Below are 16,993 nucleotides of genomic sequence, written 5' to 3' on the forward strand. Positions count from 1 at the left end.
GTTTTATTTTCTTAAAGGCTGAAAGTGAAAAAAAAAAAAAAAAATTCTGATTCTGTCCAAAAGTGAAACTTTTTCAGATTTTTTTAAAATCATACATTTAAACTCAAATCCTGGACAAAAAGCTGAAAATGTTACAAACAAAACTTTCGTTCAATAAGTTTGTCTCGTTTTTCTGTCTCCGTCAACAGACCAGGTGAGCTCAGTGCGGCGTTGCCATGGCGACACCTGAAACTGACCAGGAGAGAAAATCCACAAGCTGGAACTTATTGATTTAAACACGGACAGCAAAACAAGGGAGAGACATCTGGACCAGAACCAGATCAGAACCGGGTCAGAACCAGAACCGGACCAGGACCGGGTCAGAACCAGATCAGAACCAGAACCGGATCAGAACCAGAACCGGGTCAGAACCAGAACCAGATGAGAACCAGAACCGGGTCAGTACCAGAACCGGATCAGAACCAGAACCGGGTCAGAACCAGAACCGGGTCAGAACCAGAACCAGATCAGAACCAGAACCGGGTCAGAACCAGAACCGGATCAGAACCAGAACTGGGTCAGAACCAGAACCAGATCAGAACCAGAACTGGGTCAGAACCAGATCAGAACCAGAACCAGGTCAGAACCAGAACCGGCTCCGTTAGCTCTCAGTGAGGAGAAACAATAAATATGAAACAAGAGCAGAAAAGATTTTCTTACATTTAACAATCCTAATTATTCGTTGTTCTAATTTCTCCTCTGATCAAAACATGAAAACTCGTCGCTGCAGTTGACCTCTGACCTTTCAGCCTCCATCTTAAATCAAACTGCAGCTTGGACTGAATTTGGTCAGAAACCAGAAATAAAAGTTCAACAGATTCAGAGTTCAAAATATTCTGAGTTATGACGTTTCTGGTGGCTCTGCTTCGCTCGCATCATCATCATCATCATCATCATCATCATCATCATCATCATCAGCGCAGACAGGAAACAGAAAAACAAGGAGAAGAAGAAGAAGTTCCCATTTCATGCACGACTTTCGTCCTTTTACAAAAAAAACAAAGTTTTAAAACTTATTTCCATATCCCTGGGAGCGAAGCTTCGCGAGGCGGTTACCACGGTAACGCCAGTTTCCGCCTCTGTACCTGCGGTTACCACGGTAACGCCAGTTTCCGCCTCTGTACCTGGTTTTCCTCCGGAACAGAAACATCTGGACTTCCTGCGAGTCCAAACAAACGTTTGGTCCTGAAATGATTCCAGAGGTTTTGGTGCTTTTCTTCTTTTCTCCCTGATTTCTCTCCAGAACCAGAACCAGAACCTGGTCGGGTTTCATTCCCGACCTCTGGGTGGCGCTGGAGAGCCCAGCCACCTGAAACCAAACAGGAAGTGGGACGGGATGAGTTCTGACGCGTTCACAGTGTTCAGGAAGGTTCTGGACGAGCCGTCCAACGGCCGACATCATGGCTTCTGCTGACTGATGAGGCGGGGGTCAAGGGTCACGGGTCAGAACCAGGGTTTGGAGGTCGGGATCACATGGACCTGCAGGGTGGTCGGCCACCAGCAGGGGGCGCCATCAGGCAGATTTATTGCTGTTAAGGTTTAGTTTTAGGTCTGGAGATAAACGTGGCTGTTGGGTTTCTGAAGATGAAACCGATTGGCCGTTTGGGCTCCATGGCGACGCAGCTGAAACGATGCCTGCAGCGACCCCAGAGCCGCCATTACTAAAATGCCTCAGGGTAAATGATCTGCATCAACGTGTCGTTATGTTGCAGGGACCAATCAGCATCTTTGAACGAAGTGGAGTCTGGCAGCCTGAGCTGAAGAGCAGCAGAAACACTCAGCACGGCCGTCGCTAACGCAGAAGCTACGAATGTTTGGGCATTAAACTCACCGAAGATGAAAACATAACCTGAAAACTGACCTGGGGTCTCTGTGACCCTGCAGGTTCATCATTAAATTTCATATTTTTGTATAATTTTGTCCAGGTTCATTTAAAAATTGAGCTATTATTGTTAACAGTTTAATTCTCTAAACTACAGAAAAGTAACAGTCAGGATGAGCAAATATGAAAATCTGGTATCAAATTATCACATTTCTATTAACCGATTAATGGTCAGAACAGTCGATAGAACACTGGGTCACTAAAAGAATCGCCAGCCGTAACGCAGAGTGAAGTCACAAAGCCCAGGGCGGCCATCTTGCTTGGCCAGTGTGTTGATTTGGGCCTTGAACATCAGAGATATTGATTATTGGGTTTTCTTTGGTTCCCATGTGATCCCAGCAGAGAGGAGACCGGTTCTGATCCCGAGCCAGGTCGTACAGGGTCAGAGGTCACGGGGAAGGCCAGCGTGGCGCCGTGTTGGGGTCAGAGGTCACCGGCGCTGCGGGCTGAAGACGGGGAAGGCCAGCGTGACGTTGAGCGAGTCGTTGTGCTGGACCAGCGATGTGTGCTGGTAGTGCAGAACCAGCTCCTTCAGCGACCCGTACAGGTTGTACGGCTCGGCGAACCCGAAGCCGGTGCCGGTCTTGTTGATGACGCAGTGCTTGACCTCGCCGTCCACCCTGAGGGGAGAGAGAGAGAGAGAGAGAGGTGAGGGAGGGAGCCTGAAGCCCACAGGTGGGTGAGCAGGTGTGGGCGGGGCTTACACCACGGAGCAGGCGTAGCAGCCCGGCTTGCTGCTGTCCCGGACCAGGAAGGTTCCGTCCCGCTTGCCGCGCAGCAGGCCCTCGGCCTGCAGCCGGTTCATGTTCCCCAGACGCCACAGCCGCTCGTCGTGGTGAGGAAGGTCCTCCTCGTCCTCCACCGTGCTGTACTCACTGCGGACAGCGGCAGGACGGGTCGTCATGGAAACGCCACAAACAGCATCTCATCGTCCTCCGGTCTCATCAAAACATTTTTCTGTTGCTACGGGCAACAACCAATCTGGCTCAGCTTCTGAACTCCTAGAGGAACTGCTCGACCTTTGACCTTCAGTCTGTCAATCTTCAGTGGTTTTTGGTTGGCTAATGCAGAGGCTGAGGCTAAAGCTGAGTTTAAGGCTGAGGCTAGAGCTGAGGTTAAAGCTAAGGCTGAGGCTAAAGCTGAGGCTAATGCTAATGCTGAGGCTAAAGCTGAGGCTAATGCTAAGGCTAATGCTAATGCTAAAGGCTAAAGCTGAGGCTAAGCCTTGTAGTTAATGCCTGACCAGCTCATTCAAACCGAGTTTAGTGCCAAATGTTTGGTGTCTCTTAGCTAGCATCTGTTTTTCTGTCTAACTCCTGGTGGTTCTTCTTCTCTGGCCTAGTCAGAGTGTCCCTAACGGTCGGGTCGGGTCAGAACTCACTCCTCGGTGGTCTCGTTCTTCATGCACAGCCACTCGTTCAGCTTCCTCTGCCGGACTCCTTTCTGGGTCAGCCACCTGCAACAAACACACGGCTGTTAGCGCCGACTTCCTGCTGGCCGCCGGCGCTTCCTGTCTGGGGGCGGGGCTTACATCAGGTACTGGTCCCGGGTCTTGCGGAGCTGGATGAGGTCCGGTTTGATGCTGTTCATCTTCTTGTCGATCTCCCGGTTGTCGGCCGCCTGCTTCTTCAGGTCCACCTCCAGGTGGCGCTTGCTGTCCACGATCTCACTGATCCGAGACTTCAGCTTGTCGTAGTTCTCCATGATCCTTCAGAGGGAACCCAACCGGGTCAGAACCAGCAGAACAGAACCAGCAGAACCCAACCAGGTCAGAACCAGCAGAACCCAACCGGGTCAGAACCAGCAGAACCCAACCGGTCAGAACCAACCAGGTCAGAACCAGCAGAACCCAACCGGTCAGAACCAACCGGGTCAGAACCAGCAGAACAGAACCAGCAGAACCCAACCGGTCAGAACCAACCAGGTCAGAACCCAGCCGGTCAGAACCCAACCGGGTCAGAACCAGCAGAACCCAACCGGTCAGAACCAACCAGGTCAGGACCAGCAGAACCCAACCGGTCAGAACCAACCAGGTCAGAACCCAACCGGGTCAGAACCAGCAGAACCCAACCAGGTCAGAACCAACCGGGTCAGAACCAGCAAAACCCAACCGGTCAGAACCAACCGGGTCAGAACCAGCAGAACCCAACCGGTCAGAACCAACCGGGTCAGAACCAGCAGAATCCAACCGGTCAGAACCAACCGGGTCAGAACCAGCAAAACCCAACCGGTCAGAACCAACCGGGTCAGAACCAGCAGAACCCAACCGGTCAGAACCAATCGGGTCAGAACCAACCAGGTCAGAACCCAACCGGTCAGAACCAACCAGGTCAGAACCAGCAGAACCCAACCGGTCAGAACCAATCGGGTCAGAACCAGCAGAACCCAACCGGTCAGAACCAATCGGGTCAGAACCAACCAGGTCAGAACCCAACCGGTCAGAACCCAACCGGGTCAGAACCAGCAGAACCCAACCGGGTCAGAACCTAGCAGGTCAGAGACAATGGGTCCATAAGGACGGATCTATTCATTCTAGTTCTATACTTTATCTGACAAAATAAAAGCCCCAAATCTTGACAATGTTTTTTCCTTTAATATGTTGAAACAGCATAAATCATATCGGTGAAATGTACCCACCATCATCAAAGCTTGAAACTCACTTATTATGAAACTATTTTACTTTGAAAAACCAACACAGGAAGGTGGCTCCTGTATCGGCCGTTTACACGCTTTTATTTTGGTACAACAGGTTTCATGTTAGAGATGCAGCACTAACTTCCCTCTGGCGTTGGGACAAAATGCTTCGGAGACGGAAACGTCCCCCGTAAAGAGACCAGTGGACAGAAAACCACGGCAGGACGACGTCTGGGAGACGATGGACACGGATATGATGTTCTACAGGTTTGGAACCGAATCGTTCAAACTGAATTCATCAGCAGGTCTGCTCTTCCAGCTGATTCTGTAGCCATGGCAACCCAGCCCCCAGTGTGTGTGTGTGCGCGCGCTGCAGGTGGTTGCCGTGGTAACTGCCCACCTCTGGATCTCCTTGTCGTTGCCCTCGCGGCGGAACTTGTCGATGTACTCCTTGCTGAAGCGCTCCTGCGTCTGGCACTGCTCCTCGAAGATCTTGATGGTCTCGTTGAAGGCCTCGATGGCGGTGCGCTTCATCTGGATCTCCTGGGGGGGGGCAGGGGGGTCAGACACTGCGCTCAGCGGCGGCGGCGGCTCAGCGGCGGCGTCCCGCCGGCCGTACCTGCGACGTTCTGGTGTACTCCTCGTACAGCCGGTCGTACTCGTGGTTCTTCTCCTGGTACTGCAGGTGGTACTCGTGCAGCTTCTTGCCCACGGCCTCCACGCTGTCCTCCTTCACCACCTGGTCCTGAGGGGCGACACGGCCGGCCAATCAGAGGGGCCGCGGCGCCGCGGCGTCGCGGGGCGGGCGGGGACACCTACCTGCTGGTGCTTGGACACCGGGTAGAGCAGCTTGACGTCCAGCTTGGGGTTGTACTGGGCCAGAGACTCGTGGCGGTAGTGGTTGATGAGCTCCACCACCGAGCTGAAGGTCAGCGGGTCAGAGAAGCCGTACTTCCCGTCCCGATGGAAGATCTTGATCAGCTTGTTGTTGCCTCCCTTCCTGCAGGCGGAACCAGAGCGTTTACTGTCCCCGCAGCAGGGGGCGCCACCGCGAACGTTCAGGACGGAGATCAGCTCAGGAAAACTCCAGGATCTAAACTACAACCTGGATTCATTAAATCAAACCGAGTTCGGATCAGTTATTATCAACTTCTGGGAAATTATTTGGTTCTAAAATGATCTGGACAGAATCTATGAAAGTTGGTTAGAATCTAAAATAACTGAAGGTTATTCATATTTCAGCACATTTTGTTCTGATGGGGAGGAAACAGGAAGCAGTTCTCGGTTTCATGAGTCGTTTTTAGGCAGATGAACTGAACAGGGCGAAACTAAAGCCACCTCAGTGCTGCCCTCTATGGGTAGAACAGTGGCTACTGCAGCCTCATTTTCTATTCGTTGCTTTTTGTCATAAAGTGAATTTACAAAAAGTCACTATATTTGTCTTTTTTTAATAAGTCTGTAGATTTTTTGGTAGTTTAAAAAAAAAAAAATATATATATATATATATATATATATATATATATATATACTCAGCTGTTTTTGACATTTGCTTTTTAAAACAAAGTAAAAAAAAATGGTAAATTGCTTTTTTTTTTCAGATCTTCCTGGCTCCGCCCATCAGATTATCCTGGCCCCGCCCCTTGCAGTGAGGGGGCGGGGCTAAGATACCCAGTAACCATTCAGACTCAAGCAGAAAACTGCAACGTAACGGAGGATAAAGACCCGAACTCCACAGTTCAGAACTGATTCTGACTGCAAAACTGTGGAGAACTATAAATAAAAAAACTAAATAAAATCCCAACTTACACTCATTTTGATGCTCAGTTCTAAAATAACTCCTGACTGAAGCCGGTTTCAGTCGGACGTTGGGGTAACATGGGGTACCAGGGGGTACCAGGGGGGCATCGGGGCGTTACCTGAGGGTCAGGGTGTAATCTCCGTGCATCTTGGTGGAGGCGTCCCGCACCAGGAAGGTGCCGTCGGCCGTGTCTCTCAGCTTCTCGTTCACCTCCTCCCTGCAGACGGACAGACAGACAGATGGTCGGTCACTCTGGGGTGTCTGCTGCCCCCCTCCCTCTCAGAGGACAGGTGTGTCTCACCTGGAGATGTCCCCCCAGTACCACTCGGCGTCCTGCAGGGAGATGCTGTGGTTGAAGCTGCTGGGGGGAGCAGCAGTGGAGGCCTTCACTGGTTTGGGAGGCAGAGCTGCAGCGGAGGGAGAAGAAGAAAACCCGTGAGGATGATGGGAGGAGCTAACGGCGCGTCGCAGCGTTGGTGTGTTCTCGGAAATCAGACAAGGCAGCGTTTGCTTCCTGATCCGTTTCCTGCTGAAAGACGAGCGACCAGAGATAAAATCCTCAGACGACGCGGCAGGAAGTGGAACATGCAGATAAAACTCGTCTTCAGGATGCTGGAGGGTTTTTACTCTTTCTGCCGGAAACTTTAGAACGACTCGTCCTGAAACGGAAACGTTTCGTTTGCTCTAAAAACGGCCAGAGGAAACTGTACATCTGATGTTCACTGAAAACTGCTTTACTTTGACTGGTCCACACAGAACAGAACAGGATTCAAATGTTCTATTGTTGGTTTCAGACCAAGCTCAGATCTTTACAGAAGTTATTCTGAGTAGTAACCATGGTAACCAGCTGATAAATCGTCTCTTCTGTCCTCCTTTCTGAGCAAACTGTAAAACGTCGCAAAGTCGCGTTTCTGTCTACACGTCTGGAGCAAATCGACCAGGAAACACAGAGCGTGATGTCATTGGCAGAGTGTGATGTCATCAGATGTTGACATGAGCTAACTGGGAGCTAGCTGGACGCTAACTGGGCGCTAGCTGGATGCTAACTGGATGTTAACTGGGCACTAGCTGGACGCTAACGGGGCACTAACTGGGCGAAAGCTGGACCCTAACTGGATGCTAACTGGACGCTAGCTGGATGCTAACTGGGCGCAAGCTGGGCACTAACTGGGCAAAAGCTGGACCCTAACTGGGCACTAACTGGGCACTAACTGGATGCTAACTGGACGCTAGCTGGATGCTAACTGGGCGCAAGCTGGGCACTAACTGGGCAAAAGCTGGACCCTAACTGGGCGAAAGCTGGACCCTAACTGGATGCTAACTGGGCGCTAGCTGGATGCCAGCTGGACGCTAGCTGGATGCCAACTGGGCAAAAGCTGGACCCTAACTGGGCGCTAGCCGGACGCTAACTGGGCGAAAGCTGGATGCTAACTGGGCCCTAGCTGGATACTAACTGGACGCTAGCTGGATGCTAACTGGGCGCTAGCCGTCCTGCTCTGTTCGTCACCAAACCGTCGCTCTGTGATGTAAAACATGAAAATATTCCGGCTTCAGTTGCTGTAACGTTTCTGCTTAATGGTGATAAATTCACCAATATTTAAAATAATCTGACATTTTCCACCAGAATCAGATTTCATGGTCAAGTGTGAGGAAGAGAGACAGGAAGTGAGACAGGAAGTGAGACAGGAAGCGAGACAGGAAGTGGGCGTCTTGAGGCTTTTTCATGGACCAACAGTGTAAAGTTTGATTCTTTCTTTAAGCTGTAAAAACCAGATGAAATGTTTATTTGGGGAATCAAAAGATGACATCAGCCAAACGAGCCGGTAACCATGACGACGGCAGAGCTGATGCTGCGTCACCGGGTCCGGAGCCCAGCAGAACCCATCAGAGCGCCCTCCGCAGGCCCTACCTGGTCTCTGCATGTTAATGTAGCACAGGATCTGGTCTCGGCCCAGCAGCGGTTCCGACCGGGTTCTGCCCCGTTGCTCCCGCTCCATGACGGCCCTCAGGTGAAACGACCCCCCCTCTGCAGATTCAGCTCTGACACCCGGACAGCATTCCCTCCGGGTTCTGGTTCTGGTTCCGGCAGCAGGGTGAGCGGCTGAGCTGCGGATCAGAACCGGGCAGCATCGGCGCTGAAGCTGCCCCTCCGTCCGCCTGCCTCCATCTCTGCCTCTGTTCAAAGATCGGCACAGCAGCTTGGAGATGTGTGACATCACCGCCGGCCTCGGCCAATCACACGCAGGCAGGGATATCACCACGGCAACGACCCCCTCCTACTCCGCAGCATCATCTGTCACCGCGGGGATGGATGATGTCATCGATTCAGCTGCTGCTCTGACCGACTGAACGAGACGAGCAGAACCCCCTCACACACACACATACACTAATACACACTAACACACACACACACACACATAAACACACACACACAAATACACACAGTAACACACACACACACACACTAACACACACACACACACACACACACACACAGTAACACACACACGGACACACACACAGTAACACACACACGGACACACACACACACAGTAGCACACACACAGTAACACACACACACAGTAACACACACACACAGTAACACACACACATACACTAATACACACACACACACACAAATACACACACTAACACACACACACACACACACACAAATACACACAGTAACACACACACAGTAACACACACACACACACACTAACACACACACACGCACAGTAACACACACACGGACACACACACAGTAACACACACACACTAACACACACACACACACACACACACACACACACACACACACACTAATACACACACACAGTAACACACACACACTCTCAGGGTCCACCTGAGCGGCGGTCGGAGCTGCAGCTCCACCTGTTGGTCAGAACCTGAAGCGGTCCGGCTGATCTGGACCGAACCAGAAGCAGAGAGACCAGCAGGTGGCGCTGCAACAGGAAGTGATCTCTGCCCTGACCCTGCTGCTTCCTGTGGCGGCAGGAAGTCATCAGCGGTCATGTGACCGACATCCTGTGAGAAACATCTGATTTAATTATTGCCGATCGTATTGATTATTCTTTGATTGGCCTTTTTACGGTCTGAATGCTCCAGTTAACGATTATTTACTAAATTAGTGGACAAGAATTTTCATAATCGATTCATTACAATTAATCATTTGATTTAATTTATGACATCAAATCTGATTGAATTAAACAGGAAATGAACAGAAAAATCTGATTTCCATCTAATCAGATATTATATTGATTATTGTTCATCGGTTTCTCCGGATTAAACTGGATTATTTTAGATATTATCTGGAGGATTGAATGTTATTAATACAGCAGAAACAGATGATCATCAGTTTTATGGATGTTTGTGTAACGGCGCCGTGCTGCCGGGCTTCAGAACCAGAACCTTCCCTTGAGTCCAGTCCCTGAGTTTATCCTCCCCTAACCTGAAGCAGCTCCTCATTCAGCCTTCAGCAAAGTTTAAACAGAGAAGAAGACGTTCAGCGGCCATGTTTGTTCCTGAGCTGCAGTCCCGCCGGCTGCCGCCAGGGGGCGACGCCTCCCACAGATAAACTGCTTTAACTTTGTTTATGAAATAAGAAGGAGAAAAGATGCTGAATGAGCCGGACCAGAACCAGAACCAGGAGGAGGCGGAGCTACCTGGTGCTGCTTGGGTCATGTTGAGTTCGCTGGTGATCAGAACCTCCAGAGCCTGAACCAGAGGATCCAGAGCGGAATCGGACCTGGACAGAACAACAGAGACCCGGTGAGACCCGGCGGTACCGTTAGGACCTGCCGGAAGGTTCTGGGTTCTGGTACCGACCCAGGGGGCTGCCTGAACAGAAGCGGGCTGAAGTTCTCGGCCAGAACCCGCGGGCTCAGCTGGTTCCTGGAGCCGTGCAGACAGAGCCGGGCCAGGTGCCGGACCACGCTGAGCAGGGTCAGCCCGAACTGGGCCGGGCAGGCCGGCGAGCTCGCCACGCCCCGCAGAACCTGGGCGCACTCCTCCGGGTCCCGGACCTCTGCAAACAGAACCAAAGGCATTAAAACGGGTCAGAACTTTTCACCAGCGCCTGACAACAGGAGCGCCGGCCGGCCCGGTTCTGGTTCTGCTGACCTTGGACGGCGTGGCTCATGTCGGCCTGCAGCGAGGCGGGCAGGATCGGACCGGGCAGGTCCTGCAGGAACCGGACCACCCCGTCACACAGAGACGGCACGTCCAGCTGCTCCGGCTCTGAAAACAAACACACCTCAGTCAGACGGAACCGAGCGGACCGCAGCCGGGCCGCAGGACGGGTTCTGGCTCCTCACCGGTGTCGGCCAGCTGCCGGGTGTCCAGAACCCCTCCACTCATGCTGCGGTACAGAACCAGGCTGTCGGAACCTGCAGAGACACAACATCAATCTGATGGCCAGACGAAGGAGGTCCAGTAGACACTGGGTTCTGTTGGTTCTGAACAGTTCCGCAGAGAGACCCAGTCCAGCAGAGCTACAGAACCGGGTCGGGTTGGACCCAGTTCTGCAGCTTGGGCCTACCTTTGGTCTCTATGAGCTCCATCAGTCTGCTGAGGAGCGGCGGCGCCGTGTCTGGAGGTCCGAACTGCTCCGGCAGGTCCGGCAGAACCAAACCTGAGCAACAAACACAAAGAGTCAAACATTCTGACAGACAACATCTGGACAAACAGAACCAGGTTCTGGTTCTGACGGCCCAGTTCTGTCTGAGTATCAGACTAAGCCCAGGTCCAGATGCTAGTAAAGCTAAGCTAACAGAGCTAAAGCTGCTCTGCTGATGATGAGCCGTTAGCTAATGCTATGGTCTTAGCGTTGGCTAAATATCATGTTGGTGTAGCACTTTAGCGTTAGCGCAGTATGCGGTTCAGTTAGCCGCTCAGTTAGCGGCTCAGTTAGCCGTTCAGTTAGCCGCTCAGTTAGCCGCTCAGTTAGCCGCTCAGTTAGCCGTTCAGTTAGCCGTTCAGTTAGCCGCTCAGTTAGCCGTTCAGTTAGCCGTTCAGTTAGCCGTTCAGTTAGCCGTTCAGTTAGCCGCTCAGTTAGCCGTTCAGTTAGCCGCTCAGTTAGCCGCTCAGTTAGCCGCTCAGTTAGCGTTCAGTTAGCCGCTCAGTTAGCCATGTCCAGCACTGTTAGGATGTCCAGAAAGTTCCTAACAAGTGAAACAGAAATGAACTGAGTAACAGCTGTGGGGATTTTGGTCAAAAGACATGAAACCATTTTTCTGCTAAAACCAAACGGACGCAGATGAACCGGCAGAGACGGAGTGATAGCACGACGGGTTCTGAATGAGCTGCTGATGCTGGGAGGGAGATATGAGGCCATGGAGCTGCAGGCCCAGCTGACGAAGCTCTGCTCGTCTCCATGGAAACTAAATGCAGCTGGTCATGGAAAGGCAGAGAGCTAAAACCTGCAACGTGTTTGTTTCTGGGAGGAAACCAGAGGAGGAAGAGCAGCAGTTCTGTGAAACAGGCAGGTAAAGACAGTAAACACACACACACACACACACACACACACACACACACACACACACACACACACACACACACACACACACTTCCTGTGCTGCGCTGATGGCAGCAGAATGCAGTCGAGTTGTGATCAGTCAGCAACCGCAGCCCTGACTAAACACCAGCTGCGACGATCCGGGTCGCTGCAGCAGGTCCGATTGGACCGGGCCTCACAGAGAAGCAGAACCTGGGAGCTGGACTCACCCTCCGACTCCGAGTCGGTCCTCAGGGACGCGGCGGATGGCGGTCTGGGTGGGCGGGGCTTCGGAGTGGGCGGGGACATCCTCTTCCTGCCGACGAACTCCACGTACGTTCCTGGGAAGTCGCCTTTCTCCTGCCAGAACCAGAACCAGAACCAGGCAGAGGCTGACTGAGCGGTTCCGACCCAAAATCCATCAAACAGATCCGAGCTCAGCAGCAGAGACACTGATGGGTCAGAAATGAAGCTGGACGCGTTTAAACCCGATACAATAATCAATTAATAAATGAAAACAAGCTCAATAATTTACATTTGCATTAATTTTCATTTTTATCTTTCGACTAAAAACAAGATAATAAAAATCTGGAGTTTTGGTCTCAGATAAAATGGTTTAATTTTCCTTACAGTCGTAATTAATTTTATTTGTCGTTTCTTTTTAGTTTGTTTATATTTTATTATTATTTAAACGTCTTAATGTTCCAGAGCTAAATGTTCATTAGAATTAAAAGTTTATTCATCTTTGAGTGTTTATTATGGTGCGTCAGATTAACAGGCGTACCAGAAACGCTGGAACACAAAGGTTCCCGCTGGAACACACAGGTTCCCGCTGGAACACAAAGGTTCCCGCTGGAACACAAAGGTTCCCGCTGGAACACAAAGGTTCCCGCTGGAACACGAAGGTTCCCGCTGGAACACAAAGGTTCCCGCTGGAACACAAAGGTTCCCGCTGGAACACAAAGGTTCCCGCTGGAACACAAAGGTTCCCGCTGGAACACAAAGGTTCCCGCTGGAACACAAAGGTTCCCGCTGGAACACAAAGGTTCTCGCTGGAACACAAAGGTTCTCGCTGGAACACAAAGGTTCTCGCTGGAACACACAGGTTCCCGCTGGAACACACAGGTTCCCGCTGGAACACACAGGTTCCCGCTGGAACACAAAGGTTCCCGCTGGAACACAAAGGTTCCCGCTGGAACACAAAGGTTCCCGCTGGAACACAAAGGTTCCCGCTGGAACACACAGGTTCCCGCTGGAACACAAAGGTTCCCGCTGGAACACAAAGGTTCCCGCTGGAACACAAAGGTTCTCGCTGGAACACAAAGGTTCTCGCTGGAACACAAAGGTTCTCGCTGGAACACACAGGTTCCCGCTGGAACACACAGGTTCCCGCTGGAACACAAAGGTTCCCGCTGGAACACAAAGGTTCCCGCTGGAACTGTTGAATATGAAAAGAAAACGTGATTAACTGATTTTTAACGTAATTAATCAGAATAAATGCGTTAAAGTTCCAGTTTGACTGCAAACTAACAGAAAATGTGTCTTTTTCCAGGTTTTATGCAGAAATCTGAGGGGTATGAATAGTTATGAGCTGCATTAATGTTAGTAATTTATCGTCATGGCAACGTCAGAGTCCAGTAAATCCCAAAGGACTGATTGGACCAACAACTTGTTGGCGTTAATGACGTCGTCTCAAAGGTTAAAGGTCACAGACAGAGGAGCCGGTCCTTCCGGGCCCTGGCGGAGCTGAGGCGGGTCAGAACCGGTACCTGCGTGGTCTCGTTGAAGCCCGGCAGCCAGCCGATCTCAGACGGCCGCTCCTCGTCCCCGCTGCCGCAGCCCAGCGCCAGCAGCGCCCCCCTGCTGACCAGCAGCATGTCCCCCACGTGCAGGTCGATGTCCTCCTCCCGCTCCTTCTTGTAGTCGTACAGCGCCCGGTACTGGAAGGCCTCGGAGCTCATCCCGGCGCCGGTCCAATATGGCTTCGCAGCTCGTAGCAAAAATCAGCTCTGGGTAGAAAACGGTAGAAAAATACGTTCCTGCGACGTCCTGAGGGCTTCTAGAGGGAAGAAGAGAGTAAAGATGGCGTCTCCAGCTGCGCGCGCGTCTCCCCGCTCTCCATGTCATCCCTCCTGCTGCGCCCAGCGCCGCGCAGCTTCCTGCTGCATCAGCTGGGGGTCGGCCGGGGTCACACGACACATCTGAGAGGGACACGGCTCCACCTGGAGGGCTGGAGGACAAACTGCACGTTACAGGCTGCTGCTGCAGGTTAAAGGTCACAGGCTGCCTCAGTCATCCAATCAGAGACCTCTCAGAGTCAGCAGACTAATCACTTCCTGTTTGTGTTTTTTCCTGCTGCTCCTCAGTTTCCTCAGGACGTCGTTTAGCTGCTCAACTCTTTAAACACATTAATTATGATTTATGACGACCTGCTGAGGTCGTCCAGAACGACCACTCTGCACCTCTAGACGCATCTCTGACCCAAAACACCTGAAGAAGAAGAAGACAGGAAGACCTGCCCTCGTCTGATTGGCTGCTGGGATGTTAAAGTTTCAGCCGTTTTCAGTCTGAAACGGTTCAGCAGATTCTCCACCGTGTTAAAAAATATCAGTTTGATGAAGATAAAACTCCCAACTTCCTCAAATTTAACACATGGAAAGAAGTAAAAGTGACTTTTCTGCCATTAAACGGCAGATTGTGGCAGAAATCAGGAAACCGAGTGGGTTTCATATATTCCAGTTGTTTTATTAATAATTCATTTGTTGAGTCATCACAGCGTCGCTGATAGAAAACATGCAGAAACACGTGAGTCGCTGGTTTAGAGGAACTCATTTGATTTAGGGGAAACGTCGTCTGTGGGGTCCAGATTTACTCCTACAGTTAAAAACATCGACTGACCAAAACATCTTCAGGAAGCTTTCATGATCACATTTTAAATGTTTTTTAAGATTTCCAGCTGAAAATGTTTTTATGTTCAGAATTCAGAAAAATTTAAATTTTCATGACTCAAATAAAATCACATAGAAAATTATTTGTTTTTAAATCTAAAAATAAATGTTCATTTTAATCGCTTACTTTTAAAATAAAACGAATATTTTTATTTTGAGATGGTCGTTTTTCCAGCCGTGTTCGTGTTTTCAGGCGGCAGGAGGAAACAGGCTGACCTCTGACCTCTGACCCCTGAATTTTCAGGAACTAGAATGTTTATTTGAGCCACTTAAACAATTTTATTACCGTCATGTAATAAATGTGGAAAATAAAACAAACAGCAGGGAAAAAAAACTGACATTTATTTGAATATTTCTAGCTTGTGATTTATTTGGTTTGTAGCTTTAAGCAACATTTCTGAGTTAATATTTATTTGCATAACTTTAGTTGTACTGATGTAAAATGTTATTATTGCTCACGGTATGTTGAAGTAATCTTTGTTATTTTTCCTTTAATCCTTTGAAAGTAAACAGAACAAAATGAATCTTAATCAAAATCAGGTTTTTATATTTCAACTGATTTTGATCAACTTGGTTCAAAATAGATAATTAAACATTTTTAATTAATCAAACTTTTGATCAATTAGTTTTAATTACTGGCAACCCAATTATTTTGTCATTAATATTTATATGTAAAGATGAACATGTAACGTATCGCAAATAAATCCACTTTTTAGGGACAGGAAATATACTTACAGTATAAAAATACAATAAATTTTCTCGTTTTGTCTCTAATAGCAATAATAATAATAGTTTCAAACTGGTTAAATTTGAGAAAAATATATTAACATTTGTTTTTATGGTGTGTAAAAATACATTTTGAAAAATATTTAAACATATTTCTAAAACGATCTTCCGATTATCTTATGTGTATATTAGGTTATTAAATATGCGACGGACCTTGTTAATGCAAAACATACATTTATAGTTTAGAAAAATGCGTAAAAATTAATTGTTTATACAGCAACAATATAAAAACTCAAAATGTTTCTAACTGATAAAATATTTAGTTTTTAACGAATCTGCGGCGATGAACAGAGAAAATGAACCCATCGTCTCTAAAGGCACATTTCGGCTTTTTAAAGCCCTTTACCTGAAAACAAGCCGAAGTTTCTGTTTTTCTGCAGGCCGCCATGATGTTACACGGGATTTAAAAGCTAAAGCTGCTCTATGATGCAGCAGAACCAGGACAGAACCAGGAACCCGACCAGAACCGCTCCAGGAAACAGGAAACCAGCAGCTAACCGTGCTAGCTGAAGGAAAACAGCTCTCACCTTGTTGGTTCTTTAACTTTTTCACCAACCGAACCGTCCAGCAGACCGAACTCCGAACACCATGATGGTTACCGCCTCCACAGCTTCTCCAGAACCGAAAGAATCCGTTAGTTTAGCGAAAATCCTGAGGATGGAGACGCTGGCGGATCGGAAGACCGTGTCGGTTCAGGTTGTCCACTGCAGACTGGCATCAAGTTCGCCGCTACGCACACTCACTTCCGGAATAGACTGTCAAAATAAAAGAAGCCAAACAGATCACGTCGTCAAATCCTTCAAAATATTTGTTTCTCGTACGAAACCTGTCGTGTGGCAGATGAAAAGTATAATTAGATCGCAGATTTTTCATGAAACTTTATTTTTGCTCTTAGAAATTTGAGCAGAACCAAATGACCCGCCGAGACCTTCAGAATAAAAGCTGCATGGGCGAAGATATCAAGAAATTTAGCATCACGATCAAACTGGGTTTTAAGTTGAAACATTACCAGTAATTATTACATATAGTTTTTTTATTGTTTATCCAGCATGTGCTGCGATGAAAGGTTACAAAGATGGCTTAGACAGATTACAGCTAGTCACGGGGGGCTGGGCCCTGACGTCACATCCGCTAACCTAGATATTAAAGCAGCGTGCAGGGCTGTCAGACAAAGGCGGAGTGGGGGGTTGCTGTGTTCGCTGAGCCCAGGTTTTCCACAGCCGCTGCGTGGGCGTGATTTCTGTGTCAGGAAAACTGGGAGACTCCGGCACCACGTGACCGCTTCTGCGGATTTTCCAGAACAAACTGTCTGCACGTCATGCGGGGCTGTGCGTGCAGCTCCCGCAACCGCAGAGGATGTTCACGGAGAAACAAGCTGCTTTATTTATAGC

General features: G+C 49.5%; 1 protein-coding gene across 2 annotated transcripts; it reads right to left on the minus strand.

Moving 5' to 3' along the window:
- Positions 1–141: 141 nt before the first annotated feature.
- Positions 142–16,883, minus strand: LOC103470780 (phosphatidylinositol 3-kinase regulatory subunit alpha-like). Of its 2 annotated transcripts, XM_008419446.3 has the most exons (17): positions 16,130–16,883; positions 13,638–14,098; positions 12,099–12,228; positions 10,915–11,007; positions 10,691–10,762; positions 10,497–10,613; positions 10,203–10,401; positions 10,040–10,122; positions 6,655–6,760; positions 6,472–6,570; positions 5,375–5,555; positions 5,175–5,300; positions 4,956–5,098; positions 3,453–3,629; positions 3,303–3,377; positions 2,626–2,796; positions 142–2,541 (listed from the first exon to the last, which is right to left on the minus strand). In XM_008419446.3, exons 2-17 carry the CDS (start codon positions 13,827–13,829, stop codon positions 2,352–2,354), a joined length of 2,154 nt encoding a protein of 717 aa, XP_008417668.1. In that variant the 5' UTR covers positions 13,830–14,098; positions 16,130–16,883; the 3' UTR covers positions 142–2,351. The 2 variants fall into 2 exon arrangements, with proteins under 2 accessions (XP_008417668.1, XP_008417669.1); XM_008419447.3 differs by lacking the exons at positions 10,040–10,122; positions 10,203–10,401; positions 10,497–10,613; ... (3 more) ...; positions 13,638–14,098; positions 16,130–16,883 and adding an exon at positions 8,263–8,739.
- Positions 16,884–16,993: the final 110 nt, after the last annotated feature.

Source organism: Poecilia reticulata, chromosome 9 (genome assembly GCF_904066995.2).
Source record: "Poecilia reticulata chromosome 9, P_reticulata-male-v2, whole genome shotgun sequence".
Taxonomy (NCBI): Eukaryota; Metazoa; Chordata; class Actinopteri; order Cyprinodontiformes; family Poeciliidae; genus Poecilia; species Poecilia reticulata.

Bases quoted from the DNA above. Each gene is read 5' to 3' on its own strand.
- LOC103470780 (XM_008419446.3), bottom strand. From the start codon at position 13,829: ATGAGCTCCGAGGCCTTCCAGTACCGGGCGCTGTACGACTACAAGAAG. The intron at 10,614-10,690 runs GTGAGGAGCCAG...GTTTGTTTTCAG, and splicing joins CCGGCAGCTGGCCGACACCG to AGCCGGAGCAGCTGGACGTG. The intron at 6,571-6,654 runs GTGAGACACACC...GTCCGTCTGCAG, and splicing joins TACTGGGGGGACATCTCCAG to GGAGGAGGTGAACGAGAAGC.